The 27,676-nt window shown below is 35.5% G+C and overlaps 2 protein-coding genes and 1 long non-coding RNA gene across 14 annotated transcripts in view; 2 read left to right on the top strand and 1 right to left on the bottom strand.

Annotated features, from left to right (window-relative positions):
* GPR146 (G protein-coupled receptor 146) overlaps positions 1-5,035 on the top strand; it is a 56,892-nt gene extending 51,857 nt beyond the window's left edge. For all 3 annotated transcript variants that reach the window (XM_009690095.2, XM_009690094.2, XM_009690096.2), the window contains one exon: positions 409-5,035. In XM_009690095.2, coding sequence (XP_009688390.1) covers positions 453-1,454 — 1,002 coding nt within the window. In that variant the 5' untranslated portion in view covers positions 409-452 and the 3' untranslated portion in view covers positions 1,455-5,035. The remainder of the gene's footprint in view (positions 1-408) is intronic.
* The window catches only part of C15H7orf50 (chromosome 15 C7orf50 homolog), a 134,249-nt gene that overhangs the window by 86,517 nt on the left and 20,056 nt on the right, over positions 1-27,676 (bottom strand). The window lies entirely within an intron of this gene.
* LOC138061074 (uncharacterized) lies at positions 13,340-21,437 on the top strand. The gene is made up of 2 exons (XR_011134694.1): positions 13,340-13,537; positions 19,886-21,437. It is a non-coding gene; the product is annotated as an uncharacterized lncRNA (long non-coding RNA).

The raw sequence follows: 27,676 nt of genomic DNA, 5'->3' as shown, positions 1-27,676 counted from the left end.
GATATGTGGCTCATCTTACATCCTTCAGTTCTTCAGCCATTACTGTGTTACACAATTATTAGACGCATTAAAGATACTGTTTAGTAATTTAAAAACCTTGTACTAAACTTACAATATTGATGTAATATATAGAGATGTATAGTCTATGATTAACTGTTGAGTGTCCTGTAATGAATCATTTGCTAATTTCACTTTAAAAATTAAAATTTCAGTACATTTACTAATCTCATGAAATTTTGAGCCACAGATGACTTTCTTCTAGACGAACAAGATCAAAAGGCATTTTAGTCATTGACGTTACCTTGATCAGCCACGTGAACTGTATAATCTTCACGTTTTCTTCATACCACATTGCATTTCATTTAGAATGTAATATTTGAACAATACTCTCACTATTTCTCTCTACAGAAAAGCTGGTAAGCAGCAGAGAAGATACAAAAGCTAAAATCACTATGTGGAGCTGTGAAACATTAAATAGTACCGAGAACAGTGAGGACCAGCATCTCTGCCATGACTTCCATCTTGTGCTTTCCATCTTTTCCCTTCTCTACCTCATTATATGTTTTCCAATCGGCCTTTGTTACAATGGCTTGCTGGTCCTAGTTAACCTCTATAACAAAACAACTATGACTATGCCAGATGTTTACTTTGTCAATATTGCCATTGCTGGTCTCATCATCAACGCTCTGGCACCCATGTACCTTCTAGGTCTTGCCAATACAAAATGGGCCATCTGGAATTCTAACAATGAAGTTTATATTACGTTACTTATTTTATTCAACGTTTCATCTTTAGTTACCATGTACTCTACTACATTGCTCAGTCTGGACTACTACATTGAACGTGCTCTACCTAGAACTTATATGTCAAGTGTGTACAACACGAAACATGTTTGTGGTTTCATATGGGGCGGAGCTATGCTAACGAGTTTCTCATCGCTTCTATTCTACGTCTGCAATCATGTATCCACTAAAATAATTGAATGTTCCAAGATGCAGAACAAAGAGGCAGCAGATGCCATTATGGTCTTTATCGGGTATGTTGTACCAGCTATTGCTGTACTGTATGCACTTGTATTAATTTTACGGATACGCAAAGAGGCTACACCACTGGATCAAGACACTGGACGACTAGATCCATCAGTGCACAGGCTTTTGATTGCCACAGTCTGTACACAGTTCACGTTATGGACACCCTACTACGTAACTCTTTTGGTGAGCACATTTACTAACGCACAAGGAAGACTAGTGGATGAGAATTACAGTCGAATATTACATTTTACCAAGATTTTATCAAAATTTTTGGCTTTCTCAAGCAGCTTTGTAATGCCTCTGCTCTACAGATACATTAACAAAAACTTTCCCAACAAATTACGACGCCTGCTTAAAAAAATACACTGTGGCAATAAAGGGTGTTCCCATGAACGCACAGTAGTACAGCAAGTTAGGACGTAGGTATGAAAAAATCTCTGGTGCTCAGTTACTACAGTCCTTAGAATACCAGTACTCAGGCTGTGATATTGCTGTGTTGGTACTCAAAATCATTTATGTGAGGGTCCCAACCAGGGAGCTAGAAGGAGCCTTCCGTTACAGTTAAATGAGACACAGTCTTAATTTCCAAATAGTTAAGTATTTGCAGAAATCTTGTAAGGCTCTGGCCTATGTGCTGTAATACCTGTGACATCTGATGTATTCAGTGCACTGAACTGGTTACACAGCATAAGTTCTGTCTTCGTAGTTCCAATTGCCTGAAGAAATAACTAAGCAGTTAATTGAAGTCTTGACTGAAGACACAGCACTTTGTATCTTGTATAGAAAAAGGAATTATCTTATTTTCTGTACAAAGAAATAACAGTGCTATCTTTGATGAAGTAAATAGCATTTTTCAATGAAGATGATCTAGGTGATCTTTAGTAAAGATCATATTACTCAGTTATGTAAGTCTAAATAGTAATACGTTAATTATAAATTACATTATTTAATTTCTTTCGCCGTCACTGAATCCCCTCTAAAAACTCCTAATTTACCATTTTCAGAAATTATATTCTCACACAAACTAACCTAAGATTTAACACCTATAGTAAATCAATTTTTTCTAGATCTAACAATTAACAATTTTTTTCTAGTGCTTTGTTTGCATCCTAAAACATTTCAACAATTCAGAAATATTTATTAATGAATTCTAAGGGAACTGAGAGATGTTTTCTCTGCACATTAAAATGAAGGACATAGTGGTTTACAAAGTTAAAATTTAACTAGTAAAGAATGTCTGGCTAAGTGTTATGGTCCACATATGTTCATGTAACAAGAGTAATTATCTTAAAAATAAATATGTTTATGATTAACATTTTGTATTTTCAAGGGATATGTTTGCAACAAATAAATAAACTTCTCTTTAATCTAGGGCATCACTGGAGGTTTGGAAACCATACAAAATCCTTCAATACGTACTAGATTTTAAAATGGGAGCAGTATGTATGAGTTCCAGTCAGCATCAGCTTTTTACTGACCTCTTAGAAATGGAGTGGAACCTCCCAATGTGATTCTTGAATGCACAGCAGAAGTACAATTTTTATATTGCACAGAGGTGATAAAGAAACCCAGTACAGATGGCCAAATTTTACAGTTTGGAGAGTATTTGAAATATATGAGAAACATAAACATGCCGCAGGTAAATTAGCAGTGGAAAGCTAGTTAACCCACAATCAAAAATTAGGAAATGTTAACCCAAAGAATTAGCTGTAACTGTTTTTGTATTATTAATGGCAGAGGGAGCAGAAGTTAAACCCATATTCTCCCATTAGTTTCAGGCAGCATGACAGCTTTGGCACTAGCCTGGCTTTAATATGGCTTAGTTGTTTCATTGATTCATCTGTCACAACTCTTAAACTCCACATGACTTCATCAACAAGTGTGGCTTTTCAAGCTTCTGGTATAGATAAAACAAGGAGTAAAACAGAATTAAACCTTTTTCATTGCTCATACCACAGTGTTATCTGATAATTTGTCCTAACTTATCAGCATAGAGACATGCATAAACTTTAAGTGGGAAGCTAGTGAGGTCACAGCTTTCTCAAATCTTGCCCTTTTTCTTTAGCATTATTCTAGTCATTTCTACCCACAGCCATCTTTGCTTATCTTCTTCATATACAAACATCTCTAAGTCACCAAAATCCTCATGGAAGACTTTCCATTATACTTTTTGATCTTGATTTGTAATAGCATCTCATATATGATAGAAACTTTTTTTTTTAACTCTTAAAAACCTATAACATTAAATAATTTATTTCTTTGGTGGTTTTTCTGCATGAAAACTATCCAGCACAATTATATCAATTTACTTCATAGTTTTAGCCTGTTGATTAAAACCATGTCAAGGCAGGATGCCTTTAGCATTGTGTCTGATTCACGCTATGGTCTACGGTGCCTCTAAGCTGACATGATGCTGGCTTTTTTGGTTTTTGGTAAACGATTGTTTTTTTCTTTTCTTCCTCCCCACCCCAGATTAGCATTTTTCTACGAACTGCAAGCTAAACTCTAATTTTTAAGCATTCATGCTCACTTTCCACAAAGAAGTGCAGAAGTAAGAAATCTTTCCCTACAACTGTCTAGCAAATAGGCTCCTCTTCTTCCTACCAGAGAAAAATTTGGTTTCCTAAAGCACTACATTAAATTTCTCGTGTAGAAGCTGTTAAAGAAATTCTGTCCTGTTATGCTGGGAAACAAATTCTAGCAGGGAGGGACTGGCTTATCTGGTGTGAATGCAGGCTTCCAAAACTGGGACACTGCCAGGGCTGTGTGGCTGACAGACAGCATTAAGTGCAATTTTAACTTCTGTGTTGCTTTCTTCTATTTCCTCCTTCTCCCAACACATCTTACTTATTGTGTCTAACAGGACTGAATGTCATATTTATTTCTGTTCCTTTCTCTCCATGTTAAGTTCGCTGCTTCAGACTACTGCCCTTTTATTATTTCTCTTCAGATTTTTTCTTGTGTTTCTATCTGAATGTGCAGTTCTATTTGATATTTTTTTGTTTAATTTTGCTCTTTGTTTATTTTTACTTTATCCCTGATAACGTTCACCACTCATATTTACTTCACTAGGCTGACTCTTTTATGACAGCTCAAATTTTATCACAATGATTTGAAATTATAAATGAATTTGTTTAGTAAAGTGGAAACTGCATTTTAAAAGATGGAGAAAGAACAAGTTTTATATAATTTACTCTTTCAATTTCAAGTTTTATTCATGTCCTTTGTATTTCACAAAAGTTAAGTATTTTGCATATATCCTTGATAATATATTAAATGTGATGGCAATCATGTAGACAAACAACTTTTATAATTTAATGAAAGAAATTAATATGGACTCAATAAATATTTTAAAGAGTTAAGTTGATATATCAGTTGCCTCAAAGAAACTGTGCCATGGGACTGACTGACTGCTGTTCTCTTACGGAAATTCTGAACACTTGCAATACCCTCAACTTGGCGTCTCTTAAAAAGCAACATTCCAAAAAACAACTTTGCAATATTTATACAAAAAAAGGGTAGATGAGCAAGTGCACTAAAATACTTCAGGAAATACATGGTATCGTAAATACAGGGGAACTTTTATGGACAGATCTTTAATATACAAAGTTCTCAAAAGTGGGGCCTTTCCATTTCAATACCTGAAGGTTTCTGATGACTTTGTAAATATGGGCTTATCTATTTTGCATTTAAATAAATATGAATAAAATATTGTATATATGTGCAAGATAAAAATCAGTCTACTGATGTAAAAAGAATCTGCAAAGAATTTATTAAATTATTTCTTAGTGTATCATCTAAATGTAAACCTCTGAACAATAAAGTGTACTGTATGTTACTGTATGTATATACTGTATATTAGAAAGTAAGCACAAGTTAAGTGCCATTATTAACAGTGTTATTTTCTCACAAAATTAAACTTAGTATTTGAGTTGATCTCCGGCTTATAGCCCTCTTGCTGAAGAGCCAATTAAGTCAAATCAATAAACTAACAAAAATGTTCATCTCTGCTTCTGCTTACGTTATTAACAAAGCTAGTTCCAGCCAGGTTCTTGTTGACTGATCTAGTACAGATCCTCGTTTCACAAGTTTCCGTTTGAGAACCAAACTGAGGTGGTCTCTGAAGAGGTAATGTCCAGTTAATGAAAGAAAGCAATCAACCACTAGAAAATTTCTGTCTCTACTTAAAATGAGGAGTCAGAGTCTTCTGTATTATGTCATAAAACTATAGAAACTGACTTTTGCAAAGCTTCACAAGGGAAGAAATGACTCGTAAGATATTCTTAATAAAATACCTAAGTGCTAAAGTCTATCTGGTCAGTAAGTGACTTTTTTGGCCTTCTTGATAAAAACCCAACTGTAGATAAGGTTAAACCAGTGTTGCGTCACTGAATTAAACCATCACAAACTACATGACTTGAATGTCAAATCAGGCATACTGAATTATTAGTTTTTCCAGATCACAATTTTGACATCATTCAAATCTTCATTATTCATCAGCGTGAAGTTGGCTGGGAAGAACAGTAAAAAGAAACCTCCCAAAACAAAATGAAACTACCATCCCTCCACCCTGTCAAACTACAACTGTTCTCAGCATAAAGAATCCGGCAACTAAAAGGATGGACTAATATAGCACCACAAAAATACAAGGTTAGTGATGAATGTATACATTGCCCATGTCCTTGTCATATCATCTCTGTGCTGCCACAGATGAGACACAGAAATCAACTCCCTGCAGAACTTCTCTTGGTTCCCTGAACAACGTAGATGCAACAATGTACACCTTTGACGCCGCAAAGACAATTTAGCTCTAAGAGTTTTAACATCCCTGATAATATATTTACTGCAGTAGCCACTGCATATGATCAAAATTATCAGTCACCATGAATCAATTAATTTACACTGCATATATGAAAATACTTCTGTGGTTACACATTCAAAATCATTAATTAGTTCCTTTTAAATTGTCTGTAAAGTGTATGCTGACAGCAAGTAAAGTAATTATTTAAAATGGTTATTGGTGAATTACTAAAAACAAACAAACTTGAATATCTTAGGAATCCATTCCATAAGAGCAAAACAGTCTGAGACTGCAAAACAGTCTGAGACAAGCGTTCCATCTCAGTGAAAATAAATGGAAAGAACTGTGAAAATAGGAATTATAGTATTAGGCCATTCTATTAAAGCCCAGTATCTCACAAGAAGTCTTTACTTCCATACAATGGTTTAAAGACCATTTTTCACTCCTCTAAATTGGAGAGCCAGTATTTCTAAACAATCACAGTGAGCATAATTTTCTGATGCTTCATTCCTTAGAACATTCTATGATATAACCATTATACTTTAAAAGGCGGTGTTTTTCATCTGGACAAGTCAAATCCCTTTTATACAAAATAGACTTGGAGTATCTGAAATGAAAATGCAGCTCATTAATAAGCAGCAAGTTAACTAGCCTACAGTTTTGCAAAGGACGCACTTGAACATAAATGCAAGTAAACTCAACTGATCAGGTACCGCCACTCAAATCAATGGGTTTGCACTGCTACAAAACAGGTCAACATGGCATCAGAATCAGCCCTTTTCCATCGATATAAAGATTTCACTGAAGACAACCATATTTTGGAGCAGTCACAGAGAATACGTATTTAACTGTATCATGTAACAGGAAAATAGGCACCAACGTTGACAAGAAAATATGACACCTATACCAGAGAATTCAAGGAATGTAGCTTTTGTTTTTAAACCGAGATTCAATTAAACTGGTCTTGTGCTATGGGTAAGTACATAATTGACAAAGTTTCTTATTTTTTATTAAAAATGAAAGCAGTAGAGTGGTCAGGCTGGAGACCTCCTTTTCACTAGCTCTATTGCAGCTGCACAGGATCAGTAACAGAAAATAAAAGCAGCGTTTGGCTCCTAAGTCTCAGTTCTAGTCTCAGTTCTTCTGTTAACTGAAGACTTTTAAAACTATTGACTTTTGCCTAAGTTTCTGCAACTGTGAAGTGCTCAACACACCAATGAATCTGAAACATAGGTGCTGAGATTAATTTTTGCAGGTTTTTAGTAAGTGAAACCTCATGTATTTCTGACTATATCATACAATATTTTTCCTAAGTGAAAGCAATTTAAATGTACAAAAACAGCTGTGCAGACTACCATGGCAACAAATTTGAAGTGTGAAGTGTTTCCTCTGTTTTACTTCCTTTAGCTTTCTGTTATGTACCAGAACACTTTGCCATATTCTGCATACACTATTTTTCCATCAGGAGAAAGGACAATGTGTTATCTATTTTGTCATTCCACTTGCTTTCCCCCAAGCTTTTTTCCTACAGTCCATGTGATTTCCTCATATTCCTCCCTTACAAAGAACGAGCACTTTTAATTACATTCACAAGCATACTCAAATCTATCTACAATCTACAACAGGCTGAGTTCTGGTATAATTACAAATCATGCCAAAAAGAGACTTGGGAAGTATCAGATTCTTAGCAGTATATTTGATGATACATTATATTGAAAGATAAATAAGAAACAGCATAAATACTGTCAACTCAGAGTCCTGGAGAGAGGACTATTAGGAGAAGAAAGAGAATACAGATTTCCAGTTACAGGCCTCTTGCAAGAATACTACAATTTGGATTCAAAAAGGTCCTACGGTAAGTATAATTTTCCTATGAAAATACAGCCAAAATGTTAAGACTCTGGATAACTAAAGTTAGCCGTCACAAATTCATTATTAACCTCCTAAATTAAAGTGTTTTTTTTATCACAAATCCCAGTCACATCAAGAAGAGGTTCTTCTATTGATCACTACTTACATGTTAGCCTAATTTTATTTACCAATTATAACATGAATTGAGAAGCCTAATTATAGCAACTAGGCTTGCAAATTTTAGTTTAAACTTATCTTGAAGCTAGCAGAATTTCTGTATTTGTTCCTTAACTCATCTTCAAAACTTTTTAAAGACAATCTTGAAATTAAGTCTGGTATTGGAACTATAACAATATCAAAGCCTTGATGGAAAATGTTTTAGAAACTCCATCTTGTGGTCACTAGCTGAATGCTCTTGCAGTTTACATTTACTAAAGCAGTAAGATTAGCAAAACTAATTAACAGATTTAAGATAATCATTAGAAAAAAAAATCAATTCCAGGTTCTGGTTAAGCACATAGACATACAAGCTGGTCTTGTCTGCAAGCAGTAAGAGTATTGCTACCAATATCTGCAAGAAGAAACAAAATTAACCATAACTTTTACAACAAACTGCTCTTGTGAGGATGAGGTAGACAAGAGAAAGATCTATTGCAAGAAACAAACCTCAAAAAAAAAAAAAGGCTGTGTGAATATAACAGATATTTAAACAGACTATTAAGTTTAATTATTCATAAGAGAGAATTATTTATTTAAAAAAGTACGCATCTTGCATTTTTCTATGACCCATTTGGAACTAGTCACAGTGGGTGAGAAGATGCTCAAAGATCAAAGGAAGTGCCATTCCCATTCAGCTCCAGAACACTGTTATTCTTTCTAATTAAGTCATGGTTTCACTAGTTCACAACCAAATAGATTTCACACTTAATTAATATAAAAGTTTCTGAAATTTTTCAGGTCAGCCAGGCACAGTTAAATTATCATTCTAACACCTGCAGTGCTATGCAGAGCCCAGATCTTTATAAAAATCATTGTAAGTAGAGATTTTTCCCCCATTCTTTATTAAAGGTAGAGTATTATTTGGAAATACAGGCACTTTTTGAGCTGTCATAGCTGAGCTGTCATCTATGATCTAGATGACCTACCCATACTGAGGGATTTATTTTGTGATTGGTAGAAACATTACTTTATAGTAATACTACATTTTTATAGTAATAATAAAATGCTGTTTATAAAATAACTTACGTTACAAACAATTCCCAAATAAATCAATACGAAATTACTGACGGTGAATCATGGGCAAGCAATTCTGAGATGGGAAGGCAGCAATTGGAGAGCACAGAGTACGGCTGTTCTAGAACATAAGGAAGAAATGATTTAGGCTCTGAGGCTTAGGTAGTGACTAATAGCAGTGCTTATGTATCAGCATCTCCAATTTCTGCTTTCCTAAACCTATCTTTAAAGTTCCAAGCACAGCCAGAAAGACTGTCAAACTTAAAAAGTTCACATAGCTCCATGTACCTTATCCTCAGTTTTTCTATTTACCAATAAAGAAGAGTTGAATCAGGTTTCCAATGAACTACCACATGTAATCAAAGCATCTACATATCCAAATGCTACTGCTAAGACCCAAAAAGCCTCAGTTACTATGGCAAAAGCATAAGCATCTGAATTCCATTAAATAAATAAACCCACACCACAACCAAACCAAACATGCAAGGACTATAATACAAAGAAGGCATACAAGGTTTTTGTTCTAAAATACAACCGTAAGTAAAATTCCACTCCATTTTTTAGAGATAGTGATTTCTGTTTCTGTGTACGTACTTCCCCAGTATTTTTACGTCAAAGACGTACAGTCCCAAGCTCTTTTAATCATGGACATAAGTTTGCTTGCTGCCAAGAAATAAAAGGCTAAATATACATAAAATTAAAAGCAAAACCTTTCACAAGAACAATTTTACAGCGTTACTTTCAACTGTGCATTAATGTAACAGAAGCCTTAGTATACATTCTCTTCTCAAAAGTAAGGTGCAAATTTTTTTCCAGTCACTGTATTAATAGCAAGTGGCCCTGAGGTGCTAAAATGCCACCAAGAAAAGTCTACAATATGTAAGTTCAGCCCATGAATAGGCCATCAAAGCATCTTTAACTAGCCAAGCTCTGTGGCTAATATCCCACTCAAGTTATTTGTTGTTACTTAATTTCACTAGAGGAAAATTGAGATGGGAAATACGTGGCAGTTCATGAAAACTATTTATGAAAAAATTGTGGACTATTTCACAATTCAAAATTCCAATCACACAGCGACTGCTTTTCACCTTCATCACAGCACATCGAGGAACGGGCAATAACAGCTATTGGGTATTCCAAACCAATCCTATCATACTACACAGGCGCAGTTACCTTAACAATAACATTACATCAAAGAGGCAAGAAAAGATATGCTACTCAAGAGCAGGAGAAGACAGGGCAGTCTAAAAAGAGACCTCCGACTTCTCATGTAGGGTTAGCTCCCTAACAATAACCATTAACTAATCTAGAGCTATCAAGTCAAATCCTTAGACTAACCGCAAGCTTACTGCAGCCTTTGGTCTCTCAGTCCTTGATGACTGTGGCTATTTGATGCTGTAAGCAAGCAGCAAGAGCTGCATTGCTCAACTGAGTACTGGGACTCTTTGCTGAACAACAGATCACAATGATTCAGAGGGAAGATGAGCTAGCCAGAATTGCCATCTCTGTAATACTTTACTACATAGATCTGCTTTAAGCCAGAGAACACATAGACTGAAATATCAATGGTTTCAGTGTCTCATGAGCTAGTAGCCCTGAACGGCATTTATTACAGAAGAGAGTCGAGCTTCTCATCTGCCACGTATGTTTATGAGAGAAAGAGACATCACATGAAAATTATACCTACTGTTAGGGATCTATAGTCTACTAAACACATCACTAATACAGGACAATTAAAGACACAGTAGTTTTCTGCCAAAAGAAAAAAGGTGTCTCACATCTGCTTTCTTTATAACGATGTCAGCCACTTTGCACTGAATATATATATTTTGTCACAGAAGGAATAAGATAGGTTAAAAAATAAACGAGTTTTGCCAACAGCAGCACACTATAGGTGGCTAGTGCAATTGTGTTATCAGGCAATCCTAAAATAATGTCACAGAATATCACAAATATTTAACTTCTACATCTTCTGCCTTTCTTGCCTCCACCCTATGCAGAATAGTATTATCATATATTAACCTTATCCATTGACAGTGTGCATACTAATAGATATTAATCACTAATCATGACTCACTAAGTCACTAATGAAAATAATACGAAATTTAAGCATCATCCCACATATTTAACCACCATGTTTTGCATTCTTATAAGAAACTGAATTAGCTCTTCATTTATACAACTAAGCACTAGTTTGTTTTGCCACTGTTTTCATATGACTTGCACTCTGTGATCATTCAAGCAAATCAAGCTGAACTGTTTTATTGTTTAAGAAAAGGCACAGCTGCTTACAAAACAGCAATATCTTGCTTCTCTTTTAATAATGCATTAACTTTGAAAATAACAGGACAATTAGTTGCTGTCAAAAGTACACCATATAACTGTTAAGATATTTCTGATTAACTTTTGTCCATTTTCATAGACAAGGCAGAATTTCAGCTATCAATGTGGAAATCAGAATGGTCTAAACAGAACAAATATGGGCCTGGGAAACATTGATTTTCTCACTGCTCTTTCTCCTATGGCCTTCAATGTATTCTATCCACTTGGGAGAATAAACTTCTCAGTAGCGAAGTTTCTGTATCTGTAAAACGTGGATACTTTTCTATGTTATTCTCTGAGTTATGTATGTACAGCACTGAAATTGTAGTGTGTTATTTTGCAGGCTCTCTATCATCTTCCAATTCAATATGAAGTATGATAAATGTTATTTCCCTCTTAATACAATTGAATAATGAAACTTAATATAACCCCAAATTACTCCCCGCCGCCACCCAGCAGAGCCAATGTGACGGATCATGTGAGTACGTAGACCACGTTCGTGGAAAGGATAGCAACCAACTCGTGCCATAGCTGTTGAGCATTATCCCATGCATGCACATGATCCGCTCTAGAAGCTTGAAATTCAAGATAGTATCTTCCAGCTGAGGACCAAATACTTTCTGAAGTTTTCCTACAATTTCCTAAACAACCATTTGACTATGTTTAAGCAGCTTAAATGTGATCTCTGTCCAGCCCTAGGTCCTAGGAAGAATAAGGCGACACTTCAAATTTGCATCTTTTATGGAAAATCAAAGTTATTTGCCTAACTTATATACTATTAAAATGCATATTTTTTCCTTAACCCTTACTAACTATGTGAAATTTATGACAACAAAAGAAGCAAGGATTGGGGTATACCTCCAAAAACAAATGCTATGCACAAAACAGGCATACTACACAGTCACCTTCATGTTTTTCAGTCACTACTTTAAGGAACTACTGTAAACGAAAGGGAAAAAATCTTACACTAAGATGATCAAAACCAAAGTCATTTAGGGAATTAGGGTATTTTGAATAAAACGTATGTATGCTCATTGGAAACCATCAAAAAGCTGAAGCCTCTCTGGGCCTTTAATGCAACCCAGGGCCATCCATACACAACTCGACTTTCAGAAACATATTTAGAATAGTAGTGCTAACCTTTGGGTGAAATGTAAACTTAGTACTGAAATGTTTTCCCTAGGGAACCTGCAACTCCATTTTTGAAATCTAGACTCGGATGCACTTGTTTCATGTTATTTCTTTGTTTTTAACTGTTTTGCCTCTATTTTAGCATGTTTTTATATAATGTATATTAAAGCACAACAGGTAAGATACTATGAAGACAGAGCGAGCTGATCAAACACTGGCCACAAATCTTCTCATCCTACAGATGCTACTGTAGATTTTCAGGAGATTACAACAATAAAAACGTTCTTTTCCACGGGTATGCTGGTATGAGAAAGGATGATGCAACCAACACATTCTAAACAACAAGGCTGTGTGCACTAGAAAAATTATACACCAATCCTTTCTTGCTCATTTATATCTGAGGTTTTAAAAACACTATTCTACATAGCCACTAAGACAACTGATGCTGAGCCAGACCCAAAACTTACTACAGGTTTAAAATCCTGCCTTTCAATACTTCATGGTCATTGCAGAAAATCTTGAAAAATAATCTACTGCAGGTTTACATTACTTGGAGCGTTCCAAAAGCCAGGACCCACAGAATCAGGGGAAAGCACCCTATTTTTAAGAACAGATCTTAACATTTTTGATATGCACTAGATAAGTGTCAAGCTTTTGTCTTGTTAGTAAGGCATTTGTTTGATATTTATTCAACTGGTTTTTCCTTCTCATGACTTCTAAACAGCACACTTTAAAAAAAAAAAAAACATAACTGCAAAGGCTGGTCTATATGCGTAGGATTACTTCATGAACAGGAAGAAAAATCCACTGGATGGCCTCACATACTTAGAAATAGCTGGGCCAAACACTACTTTTCTGTTCTGAAATATCTCACTGCAAAGGATAATTTGAACTTTACAGTCACATGATGAAACCATAGGTTTGCTAAACATGCGACGTGTATGGTTTGAGTTCCTGTTTCCTTTGCACAACTGTACGTTTTTGTAGTCAGTGAGCGTCCGGATTTTTCATCTTGATGTACAGCAGCTAGAGAAGTGACTGTAATATATATCCTGCTTTCTGCATAAATAAAAAGGGGCTGTTTTCTCCAACCGGCAATTATATTTCATCTGACTATTCACAGTGAAAGCCTCAGTTAATTGTATCTGTGGAGCATTTTCTTGAAGAGGTAAGTGTTTTATCTTACTTTGAATATGAAATGCTTTATTCATCTTTAACAGGATAAAACTGTGATGCTAAGGTTGTAATTTACAGTTTTTAGTTTTCCCTTCATTAACAACATTTGAACTACACAAAATAAAATACTACGTCTGGGAAACATCCTCATAAAACTGAAATTAGTAATAAAGCTCAGCTTTAAGTAGAGTAAATCTAAAGGCTGTTTTTTCTATAAGTAATTAACTCCCATTGAAGTGATGATAGTTAGATGGCAAAATACTGTGCAGTGGTCTTGGAAAAAGACTCTAGCTCATGCCCAAGGGCAGTAGTCCTTTAAAGGAAAAACATTGCTGGGTAATCATAACCACACTGCAAGAATTGTATGGGACAGGAAACACGTCAGCAATGTTACTTGAAGAATACGTTCAGTTACTGCCAATTCATTTATACTCTGCAGGAGTAAAAGTATAAGCTTTCAGCTTCTCAGAAATTGATCATTTCCCAGAAGTTAAAGGTAGGATTTCTTAAACCTTTACAACCTCATATATTTTCCAAAATGTAGGAATTTTGTCATGGTGAAATTACAAGAAAAATGAGTGCAGTATTTTACATTTCAATCTCTAATACCCTGCAACGTGCTCCATCTTTTAACTTGGCAGATCTAGTAAAAGCAGAAAGGATAAATTCACATACTTTATTAACACCCCCACTCCCCCCAATTATCTGCATTGTTTTCAATGGTTGAAACTGCACATATCCATGAAGGGCTGAGTGTCACAAGGAATACTAGGCATATTGCTTTATGACTGAATGAAAAAATATTTTTCTTCTAAAGACTGGTGACGAAACACAGGGAGACTGCCCTGCCAAACTTTTCATACAGGAAGAGTTTTGGTTGCCAGGGAAAAATTCCCTGTTTTAGGAACGCTTCTTTGTAGACTTTAAATAAACTAAAGTTTCCTTGAAACCAAGACCTCCATCTACCAGAGTTAACCATCAGAGGGGCAAAAAAATAAGAACAATGAAACCTTACAGACCAGGCACTCTCAATACTGAAAGTAGTCTTTTCACAACTTGCTATTTTTAAATTGCCTTCTAAACCGTACGCTCATTTGCTCAGCTCCATCTGTTGGAATTGAAGGATAAGGTATTAGCTGTGCTTCAGAAGTAAAAATCAAATATGTTCACTTCAACTGCAAATTGGATGATAGTGGGGAAGCACAGTGCCAGAGAGAGTCAAAACCCAGAGAACAGAAAGTGAGGCAATGTGAAATCAAAGAATGATCAACAACATGAGGATGACGATCTATTAAAATAAAGCAAGGGGGAGCAGAGGTAAAGCAGGGATCGCGTGCTGTAGGAGCAAGACAACACAGAAAATAAAATGCAAATAGCATATTGAGTGTTCCCTTGTATTTGAGATACAGGATATTAATCTTAGGAGAAACAGGATTAGGTCCGGGTTCTGCCACAGTTTCCATGTATGTGAGCTTCAACAAGCTATTTTGATGTCAGTCTCAGCTACCAATGAATAAAGAGAAGCAATGAAGTCAGTATACCTCCTATGTTGTGAGGAAAAATTCAGTAATACCTTGTGGTGCTTACACTCTAAGAAGACAGATTCCACAAAAAATAAATGACATGGGCCCCCACCAAGCACAGAAAAACATTACATGCATTTTGAAATAAAATGTATGCCATTACAGTACATTTACGAACCAGAGAATACCAGATTTTAATCATAACAAGAGGAAAAAAGGATAACGAACTCCTTATTATCCTATTATGGAAATCCTGACAGTATTTTGAGAAAAAAAAAAAAAAAGTATTCTGCTGCATGGACATAATGAAATAAAAGATGTGGGAAATCAAGTGCCCTCCATTGCTCAGCTGCTCCCACATCAGCATATCTATTTACTTCAAATTACATTAGTATAACCAAAAGTCTACAAAAATTTGAAGAGATGTTCAGCTTACTACAGCAGAAGTTGTGAGCTTTATCCCATCATTAGCATAAGCATACATTTAGTTTAGTGCAAGGAATGAACTTAAAACTTCAGAGATGCTTGTAAAGGCTTAAGATTTTTAAAGGTAGTCCTGCAAGACAGATGACTGCCTTACAGTCAAAAGGCTCTAAAACTGTAGGATACATGATCATAAATGCCTTATAAATGTCTTCCTTCATCCTAAGTTCACATTACCATAATATTCAAGAGTTCTCTAACACCAGATTCCCAAAATAGCTTTAGTTTCAGCGTACGCCAAAATTAATATTTATACTGATTATAATTATACACATATATTTGCGCTGCTATTTCCCCAAGTTGAATATTTCAATTCTACTTTAAATAGATTATTTTTGTTTAGTTTAAATCCCTCCCCAAATGACCTAAATCAAAGGAGATACACTTATGTTAGAATAACAACATCTAAATGGAGAATAACAACAACGCTAATAACATTTTTGTTATTATTTAATAGCAATGTTAAATAATGGTCTGCAGCTATAGACAAGAGCTGCAACCTAGTTTAAGCTATTTTTAGGCATTCATCTTGACATTTGTAGCAAATGAGGCCTAGATTCATTGCTAGCCTCTCAGTAATAAGATGCAGTTCCATCATTAAACTATAACCTGCAAACAGGCGGGTACAGGAAGTGGAATCATGAAGATGCACTTTTTTTAAGCACGGTAAGTTGCAATTACTGGAATCTGCTACTTAAAATCTAATCTTCCTTACTTTATGTTAAACACTCAAAGAGTAGCTAAATAAAAGAATAAACCGCTTGCTATGGTCAAAGAAAGATCTAGTATCAGTACCAAGGCCAGATCCAGAGTAAAATTTTAAAAATGTTATCTTCTTTTTTCAGTAATTTCATATAAGGCCAATATTATTTCCTGTGAAATCTGGATCTGAAACTAAGGTTACGTCATTTGTTTCCTTTGCATTTATACTATCAAAAAAGGAGAATGTTGCTAAGCTCTTCTGAGAGTCCGTGTAAAGAAAGTGAGTATGGTTACTTGGCCCACGGTCTGAAAGGATTTCAGAAGATAGCAGAAACATTCACAGAATCAAAACTAACTTCAAATGTTCAGTTTGTGAAAGGCCTGACAGGACTAGAAGAAAATAACACTAGAGACTGCAGTGGAAGAGCTTCTCAAAATATGAGTTTTTCTTAACCTCCTGAAACTATTGTACGGCGTGACAACTTCCGATAAAAACTGCAAGCCTTCTTCAAATGTTCACGTGGTTCCACATCCTCTTTCTCTACCTACCATCACAAAGTACAATACCAGACTAGGCCTCAAATTTCTCTTCTAATAGAAGGTCAGAATTTGACTTACACTAATTCCTTCGCTCATGTGAGAAGTCACATTCACTCCTGAATACTTAAGGAAAGATTAATTGTAAAAGTTAGAATTTCAGGGTCTTTGGATTTCCAGGAAATAAAGAGAAATCAAAGCGGCAGGAGGAAGCCAGAAGAAGCAAGCCTGTCGAGCCCTATGGCTGCAGCTGACTGAAAGCACAGACGACCGCTTTTATGCTGACCAGCATAAAAGAACAGCCATACAGGCAAACGGAGCACTGCAACTGCTTGACTCATGAGAAATTTTCTAGATTTTTTCCCAGCGCTTCAGTATCTCACAGCTTATCAAACAGAAGCTACAATAATTAACCCTATGAATTTGGTTTCACTGCTCACAGCAGTTAACTTTTGTTTTCCAAAGGTACAGGGGCACAATCCAAATCTGTCTGAACTTCTCTCACCAGCCACCAAAATTAAGCATGGAAGATGATTTAGAAGTCAGACTAATCAGCTTTGCTTCAGAAGAGATACTTTGGAATTACAATTTACAAGGGAGAAGTCATTAGTATGAAAAAATACAAAAGGCCAATCAATTCACTAAAAGGTTTTTTTTCCTTTCTATTTTTTCTTTCTTTCTTTCTTAATATCCCCCACTTTTCAGACTGAGCACTTTAATACAAACATGATTCTCTTCTTAGTGGTACATATTAAAAATCAGCTGAACAGAAATAAAAGCTCTACTGCAAGCATTTAAGATCTATTTCCTTAATTAACAAGTCAACCATGTTTCCTCCCAACACCTCTCACCTTGGAACAGATTTTCATTCCATTTTTCTCACGATTGTTTATATTTAACAATCTATTTTTTAAGCTTCAATATTATACTGACTTTTAATTATTAATTCACTCAGACACTTCTGCCAGTTCTGCCTCTCGACATTCTCCTGTACGCTGCACCCAAGCTTAGAATACAGCAAGTCAGACCAGCTAACTTTTGCCTATTGCTAGCGTACCTGTAGCACAAAAGTTTTCCTGGTGTGCATTAGTCCTCCCTGTAGTGGAGCCTCTCCAGAAATAACCATCTTAGAGAAAGGAAGAAATGCTGTCTTTAAGGGGACAAAGACCACTGCTGAATCAAAACATAACTCAATGGATTTATATAAATGAAATTATAATGATATAAGATTATATATACATTTAATCAAAGTCACTTCGATAAGTCAACTTTTCTAATTAAAGCTAGTATTAGAATTCCAATTTTTGGGAGAGATTAGAAATATCAGAAATGTGAAGTTGTGTCAGAGGTAACAACCACAAATGAACTGTCAAACAGAATTAAGAGGCTGACTTATCTATAATGAACACTGCTTAAAAACATTGATGTGTCTTCACAAACTTTTACCAATTTAAAATTACTTTCACTTTAAGAGTTAACACCACTAGAATTCCTTTATGGGAAAATGCATTATGTATAACTGTAAGTATATTGTTGTTGACTGCATAGAAACTTCTACTAAGGAGGACTTCCCTGTCCTATGTTTGCCTGATTCACCCTCTATGTACATTGCTTAAACAGATCAGTTTTGCATATAACTGAATAAAGTAAAGAAACTCAACTCTGATATAACACAAAATTGAGATCCTTGTGAATATATAAGGCTTTTTTTTCCAGAAAACAACATGCTACATTGTAAAAACTATACGTATGTACAATTTCTTCAGTACTACGGACCATGCTTAATCAGACATTCAAGACTCATTAGGAAATAGTCAGTTCACTGTCCAATGTTTAAAAATATTCATCCTTCAAAACAAACAAAAAAAAAGGTCAAAATGAAAAAAGTCTGCATTTTTCCAAATCAGCCAGTACAAGGTATTCAGAAATATTCTTTTGAAAGTGAGGTAATTACGGATATATAAATTTTACAGACCTCCTAAAAGCATATCTATCACACTCAGTTTTTCTTGAGTAACATATATGTTCTCCTACAAAGCTTTTTGGTTTAAACAAAGGTCCTCCCAACATTTTCACGGTAGAAATATTATGACAACATATCATAGTCATTTCAGCTAACAGCCTATCTGTATTACTCTTAAGAGTCTACATTTTCAGGAATTTATAACTCAGCTATAAAAACTGTTCCTGTATATTTTACGTAGCTTTTTATATAGCTTTATCAATAGGCCTATAAGGCACAGGTAAATATTTTCTCAAATTTGAGCACACAGAAAATCACTGTATTTTGCAGCTTTATACAACAGCTACATCTAAAATGATAGTATTATTAATGTATAAAAATGTTCTCGTATGGAAGCACAGTTTGTTCATAGTAATTCTTAAATATTCATACTAATTTTCCATGGTCTTCTCAGCACAGACTGCAGTTATGAAAAGCTTTTTTTCAAAACAGAAAGGAAGCAAAACTAAAACAAAGGAAGGAATGTGGTTCTTGCCTCATATTGTGATTATCTTTGCATTTTCCTCAATATGCAACATGAGCCCTGATACTGTCAGCTGGGTTCATATTATACAAAATTTCCACACTTGCCAGAGCAGAGTAAAGCTATTTTGTAGCTGTAACTGCAACCCACACACCAGAGTTGCCTTGTAAGCTGCCTTTTACCCTTTTTTGGCAAGATGGTGAGGAAAAGTGGCTCCACCTAATCACAGATCCAACATTCTTCCTCACCCTCATTAAGGCTGAATTTCCAGTTTACAGGACAGGAAACACAAGTGCACTGGACCCTGACTGTTGCCAAAAAAACTCAGTTGAAATAAACACATATCTTCCTGACGTGATGAAAACAGAGAGGAAAATAGTGAGAGCAGGAACCAGATTTAAAAAAAAAAAAAAATCCATATTTACCTGGCTACAAATATTAACTTATGTAAGTTAAATGTTAAATTTTTATGTTAATTTCAAGTTAACAGAAAAAACGCTACATATATACTGAAGAAATAGTTCATACTCCTGACTCCACATGCTGTCGCTTATACAAAGTAGAGACAATACACAACGTACTTTAAAACTTGTTTTATTTTCCTTTTAGGTTTCAGTTTCAAACTTCATAAAACAGGAAATAAACGCTACGCAGAAGAAAGGATGATTTCTCACAACATGACATGGATCAGCTACCCGAGCAAGAATTTGGCTTTCATCCCCCCAGAAGAAATTGAAGCATTCATAGCATCTCAGAACATCATATCAAGACTTATGCACTGTTACATCGCTTTTTTTGTGCCAACAGGATTAATAGCTGGCATATGTATTTTGATCATTTTCATAAAGAATTACTTGAAGTTCAAAGCCATAGAAAACTTAGACTTACTTCTTCTACACTTCACTATCAGCAATATTATAATGATCTTTTTTTCATTCACTGTCATTCCTAGACCTGACTATTTAAAAGCAACTCACTTCACATGTAACATTCTATCATTTTTTTTCAACTTAAGTTATTTCAATTCTCAGTATCTTTTGATTTTGATGCTTCTCATAATCTTACTCAAGAGATTTCCACTAAGGACTGCTTTGAGCAAAGCAACCCAAAGTCCCATATTGTGTGTTGGATTTGTACTTACGTATGCCTTCTGTTTGTCGCTAACTGAAGCAGTGCTGCTCGGCACAGATAACTATCACTTGGAAACCTATTGCCAGTTAGATCCTTTATTTGCATGGCCTGAATATGAGATCATTAAATTCACCTTTGGATTTGGAATCCCATCATTTCTTCAGATATTCTGTTTTACCATGCTCTTTGCTAAACAAGCACCTGCTGAAGCTCCTGCCTTACAACTGCATATTCGTACTTACCTGGCTGTGTTACCTATAAGCGTAACAATATTTATATGCCGCCTGTTTTACAGCATTATGATTCTCTTCAGGACAACGTTCAAATTACAGAAAAGCATTGGAACTCCAAAGAATGAGCTCATGATGAATACTGCAGAAATAGTGTTGTTCTGTGAGAGCTGTGCTAGTTTGATATTCATACTTTGTTTTCATAAACCATGCAAAGATGGAATACTGAAAGTCATACGGAACTGCAGAAAGAAAAACACCACCAACAATCACCTTGAAATACCAGTAACATCTACGAATCAGGAAAGTGGGTCTCAGTAATACTTGCTTTTTAAGAACTGTCTTTTTTTTTTCCCCTCCTGTTCTTCATATAGGATAATGGTTCCTTCTTTAAACCCCAAACTTAGACTACCTTCTGTGTTACCATAGAAGCATGCTTTTGTAATAACACCAATGCACTGGCAAAGATGCAACCAAAAACATAGCAGAAAGCAACTCTGAACAAAGGTAAAAATCTGCAGCAAAAGCATTTTCTCAGCTGTGCTTTCTCTTTTGCCTGGAATTTCTTCCCCTACACAATACTCACATTTTTTATAATCTTGGTTAAATGCAGTAGCAACGGCAATGAATTATGGCTTCAGGGTCCACTATAATCCTGAAATTATACTGCAATGCTATAAGCCTGCTGCACTTTTATATATATCTCTCTCTATATAAACTTACATATAAGAACATACAAAGTATAGACACTATATTTTATATATATTTGTATATAATGAATAAAAAACTTTGGCATTCTTTCTCTTTCTCCATTTTCCTTTTCTACTTTTGTTGGGACCATTAAGATTTTAAGGTTTTTGTCTGAATTCTTGCAGCCGAAAAAAAAAAAAGAAAAAAAGAAAGAAAACCCCCTAAAATTAATGGAAATTCTAGTCCATAAAGAAAAATGCTGAGGCCCTTCTGAGGCACTGAACTGCAAAGATCAACAAGATAGCCAATTAAAACTCCTGTGCAAGGATGAAGGCTTTTTGTTAAACTACTCTTGGCTTCAACTTTACTTTAAGACTTAATGCAGTTATTGATTTAAGTCATTCTTGATAGGTTCATTCAAAAGTACTAAGTACTACACCTAGGAAGAATCACACTGGATAATTTCCTAAAAAAAAAAAAAAAAAGATAAACCAGGCCCAGAAGAGTATAACTGAGGCTTGCTTTTACAAAACAAAGCAGAGCCCCGTTATCTAATTTAAGTAAAGGCTCTCCTAGAGATAAGATAGGGAACATTATGCATTTGGATAAGAATTCATGGGTGAACGGTGCAAAGTAGGAAAAAAAACCTGAAATGAAAAATAAAACAGCAGCTGTGGTAGCCAGGTGTAGCCCTCAGAATCAGTAACTAATAGAGGCTGAGATATAGATGAAAAGTTTTAGATACTTGCTCTAAGCACATTGTTACTGTTACTGAATTCGGGCACAAGCCAACTTTTCCTGTCATGGGCAGGGAGGAGAACAGAAACTAGAGGAAAGGCACAAGAATCATACTAAATCTTGGATAAAGATGTAGACTTGGATTACAAAGTCCTAAAAATATGCTGATGTGATGAGAAAGGCTCAGAAGTGACTTGAAGGTTTTCGAGAAGAGCTGCTTCGATGCTTAACCACGGACCTTTGCATGGCACTACAAGGACTGCAATTGACTGGCTGAAAGATGATACCTGGATGCTAAAGAAACCGATACATTTTATTGCAATTGTATGCTTTGGAAAGTCTTCTTGACAGGGTCCAGGTTTGTATGGACAGTTGGTGCAAATCAGCATGGGCTGCCCAACTTACAGAAGACTTGGCTCTGATCTATCGGCAGGAACACTTTCTGCAAAACAGCCAAGAAGATAAATGGAGGAATAAAGGCCATTTGTCCAATAATAATACAGTATTTAGATCTGGTATTTAGACATATGGATCTAGTCTCAGATATCTAAGTCCTGAAATTTATGGAACATGACTGTATCACATGCAAGTAGAGCACAATATGTAGTCTCACTAACTAGGACCATAAGGACCAATGCTTCTGCAAGACGTAAAAATCGACTGGTATGATGTCTGCATTGTATTATGTCAGCCTGCTTTCCTGTTCAATTTTGTTTTGCTGCCAGCATGAACAGATGGATAATTAAAGGCGGCTACATAAAAATAGACCATTATAGAACCTGGTCAGAAAGGAAATATGTAAGAATCATCTCTTCAAACACAAGAACCAGTTTTATAGTTGTGAAAGGGTTTCTCAGTTCCAAACCTGGCATCAGAGCTATTGTTTTGCACCTGAAAAGAGATTAAAAGACAGATCGAAGATCAGCCTGATCCAGGAAGAAGCCTGAAGAGATAAGCTGTAAGAGCAGCATGTCAATGACAAAAGCTGACAGACGGAGTGAAAGAATATGGCAAACGACGCAAGCTGTTTATCCCAATTTAGATAGAGAATAGCATAGCTTCAGCTGCACCACAGATAAAGTAGGTTATTTTTTAGTACGGGAATATGCACAAAGGATTCTAATTCATTCACAGCTTCCATATATTTTATATCTGAGGATGAAAGACTAAATACTGGGTGGTTTCTGAGTCACCTTAATCTCAGTTACTGTTAAAGGTGCCCAAAGGAAAAGTCTACTGTGGAAATATATTGGCTCCAGTTAGATAACCTGGGCTGGGACCTGGAAACTGGTCTAATGGTGAGCGAATCACAGTAATGCACCTGTAGATAAGTCAGAAGGTCCGACACTGGTGGAAGCATGCTTAATGATACTCTCAATAAGGCATACAGCTAAACTAAAATCATAACTTTAACGAAACAAAACTTGAGGGGGCCGACTGTCAGAGCTAAGATTTGGGAATGTGTAGATCTTGTCAAGAATGAACTACCACGTATAAATCTCTGAGTACTCCTGGGTATAGCATTTGGCTGTCATTCATGCAATATATATGAATGCACTCTGGTCTCTTCCCTGACCAGGTCTATTGTCACAGGAGAAAAGAGTATTTTCTGGACGGCTGGTGATATGGTCACACAGAAATCTCTGTATACAGCAAGACGACTGTTTGGATTGAATGAGAGAAAGTAAAGATAAAGAGGAGAAAAGAGGCTGAAAATGTGTAACAATACTTTGACTTGCTATGCATATATCCTGTAACAACACAGAACAGTTTAATTAAATAATTAAAAATTATAAATTATAAAGTTATTCAAAGCTTCCACTAAGATTTAGGACAATGAACATGTAGACCTAGAGAAGATTTACTTTGCTCCAATTGGAACATGAGGGAGATATCCCTATGAGCAATGGGAAAGGAACAGAAGTAGTCCCCAAAAGACATTCTAAAATAGTCAGATTTGAAGGAGAGGAAAAGAGCAGCTATGGCCAACATAAAAGAGTTATCATTTTTAAGTGATTATTAATTTGGAGTGCATTCCCTAGGAACAAAACAAAATTTGCCTGCTCAGAGGGATTTTTTTTTTTCTTTAAACCAGCAATAACTTTGTTAAACACTATTTCTTCCAGGCTTCACCTAGTTTTTGAACAGTATGTTCCAGAAGAAATAGAGCATATATTTTTATAGGCATGCTGTCAAAATGAACTAATGGGATATACTGGAAAACTCAAAGAAGGATGTTTATTTCTAAGTTGGTAATATTCATATTTTTCTAAGACTTTTGCTTGCTTTGGAAAAAAACCTTCCGTTCAGAAAAATAAGAGGAATGGACAGGCTGCTGCTGTTTAAGCCTGAATTTCTGAGTTGATAACATGTTTTGGAAAAGTACACGTAGGAAGTAAGGACTCTTCTTTGCTGAACCAGTTGGCTCAAATTTGATCTGATCCCATTGCAAAACAACATCTGAGCTAAAAAGACTGGATTTACACACTTGAATCATAACTTGAGCTGCTACTCTCCCTTCTGTAGGGCTAAGCCTAGCCTCAGTAGCATTCTAGTTTCAAACTAACAGACCTCAAAAGGGTTACAGTATTATTTAGCTTGGTTTTGAGGCAGAAGATTTGGAGTAGGGCGAAAGTGCAAGCAATTCAGCTAAAACAAGTCCTCTATATATAACGTCTACATTATATACGTTTCACAACACATTGATTCACTTGCTGGAGTGAAAGAATGTGTTTCGCTTCCATGGCATCTTGATTCTTATTCTCTCAACTGGGATCAATTAGTGACAACAGCACTGATGCTTTTACCTGTGCAGCTAAAGAGGTGAATGAAGTGCCCAGCAAAGGACTGCTGGCCTCAGCTACACTGGTGGTAAAAAAGGATTGCTGCATTGTGATTTTTTTTTAATCACATTTGGATAGAGACTGAAACCCTATGACTAATCATCCTTCACTTTACCATGCTATGTGGTCAAATTTTGTAAGATTGTGATATTCTCCCTCAGGTATATTGCAATACACTTTTTAAGAAAAGTAAAGTTTTTACCAGAACCGTTTGAATGGGTACAGGCGTTGTCCCTGCAGAAGATAGGGCTGAACTTATTGTTTTTAGCAAGCAAAATGCATTGCTTGAATTATTGGCAACTGAAAAGTCGGTTCATAAACTACATTCTAGCCAAAGTTCTCTGCAAGCATAGAACACAATTATTTGTTCCTATCCAAACTAAAGAGTTGCATTATTTGCAAGTAAGGGAAAGTTACTCAGACTTGCCAGGATAAAGCATGAGGGTGCCTCAAAGCAGGGGAATGGGTCCAGAAAGAAAGTGCCATTCAGTGGATGAAAGAGGTCAGAGTAAGCATCCGTGCTAAGAGAAAGATGAGAGAGAATCTAGAAGGAGAACAGACCTACGTACTTTTAAAAGCACACAAACATGACAGCAGTATCTGTATTTCCTCTGAACATAATTTCAGTAGAGATCCTGATACAAATCCTTTTTCTTCTGCAAAAGGTTATATTACACTGTAAAGCACTCCAACACAATTTTGTACTTCCTTCTGCTTTGATGCAATACAGTACCTTGCTTTTTTTCAACTTTATACGTCCTGGCCCTGATCTTATTTCTCCAGGGTTCAAAGGCTTCATGATGCTTCCAATGCTCTTCCACACATCTTGGAAGAATCTAAACAGCTTTCACATCTGCAGGACTTATCCTGCTGGAGAAACTTCCATATTACGGTGGTTCATGAGGTAAGATGCGCTGGACGTCTTACTGTGTCCTCTCCCATACTCATGTCTCCCCCTTTTCTTCCTCATCAGCTGTCACCCACTTTTTGCAACGTAATAGTAGGCATGTGTGTTGAAGTTTGCTAAATTACACAGAATACCTTTTATATTCCACTTTAAACCTCTAAGTATACCTAAGTATATATATTACCTGAATGTTTCTTGAACACAATATAGTGTTATGTTTCTCAAATACTATATATTTTAATAAGAAGTTGAGTGCTACATAGTTAAAAAAAAAAACTTTAACAAAAATTTTAAATGCTCAATTATTGCAGTCTGACATTTCATTATATGTAGGCTATCATACCAGTTGCTATCATGCACATTCTCACCTCAGTAAAGGTGATATGGTAGGATAGGAAGAAATATAAGTTTTAACAGTGGCACAACTGTAACTACACACGGATCATTAAGACACTCATTATAAATTCCCATGGAATATCAATAAAGGATACAGAAAAAGCAAGTGCAATGCTCAATAGCTACTAAAATTGGTTTTAGGTATTTTGTATCCCTTTTCAATATGGAAGGGCTGAACAGTGAGACTAAAGTGGATTAATCAGTAACAATAACTTGAGGGGATAAACAAGAGAGTATATTCAGGCCTGAAGATGTTGTCGTCTCTTTTAAGAAATGACTCAGAATTCACATGATCATCTCATAAAATATACAGTGAAATACAGAACTCACTAATTACAATATAATAATACTAGACTTGGCCACATAGGCTTCATAGTTCTACTAGTATGAAGAAGAGCTATTCTGTGCTCTTTCAGAGGAAAACTTCCTAGTCATTCTCAAGGTATGGCAAAATGACATATTTCTTGTCATGAAGTAAAACAAAAAAATTAGCACTCATAACAAAATTGTTCATTTTAATAGCAAATCAACTCACGTTCATAGCTGGAAAAACAAACAAGGACAGAGAGACCAGTTGATTATCTAATGCAGGCCTCTATAATTAAAAGCTGCTAACACCCAGTAGCTAACATCATACATCAAGGAAAGTAAAAATCCTTCTGGCTATTTCAAGATCAGTGAAAACTCTGACGGACAGAATTAAGTACAGCAAAAACACATGATCAACAAACAACAGTCAAGTCTCTTTATAATCCTGTTCTTAGGACAGCAACAAATCAGACATGTAAAGCTGGTATCACAAGATTTTCTAATATTATGATTACTCCAGTTCTATAAAACAATCATACTTGTACACTCCTTAAAGCAAAACACTTTAGGCACTCCGTCCTCATAATCCTGTTTAAAAACCCACTCCATTCCACTAATAGCGAAAGTCTTCTATTGAGTAAATCTTTCCCCTTCCTGATTTGCACAAACTTTATCTTACTCTTAAATGAAGTAATAATTTACTCCAGAACATATTTATGAAGAGTCATTGTGTAAGAAGACCTTAACTTTTTTTTTTTTTAAAAATAACTCTGCCAAAATCCTGTGGTCCCATACACAGCACATTGCAACAAAATTAGCAAATAGTATTTTTCTGTCAACAGTACTAGAAGGCAAAGTACCTGTTATTCCCAAAATCCCCTGTGTAAGAATTTTTGCTTCATTTTTCTATAGAGATGAGATCTTCCATAATTTAAAAATATTTAGCCACTGTAATAGATTTTAATACATCCACTATAAAGGCATGTTAATTGTTTACGTCACACTTCTGAAACTGTAACACTGATTTCTTGAAATCCTAAACGCTGAGATCCGATTCATCTCATTTCAGTAGCATACTGCAATGAAGTACAGCATATCTGTTCATAGCACATTACATTACAAAATCAGATCATAAAAAGTAATTTACACATATAAG

Source organism: Struthio camelus, chromosome 15 (genome assembly GCF_040807025.1).
Source record: "Struthio camelus isolate bStrCam1 chromosome 15, bStrCam1.hap1, whole genome shotgun sequence".
Lineage (NCBI taxonomy): Eukaryota > Metazoa > Chordata > Aves > Struthioniformes > Struthionidae > Struthio > Struthio camelus.
Note: the sequence above shows the minus strand (reverse complement) of the source record. Positions and strands in the feature narration are given on the sequence as shown.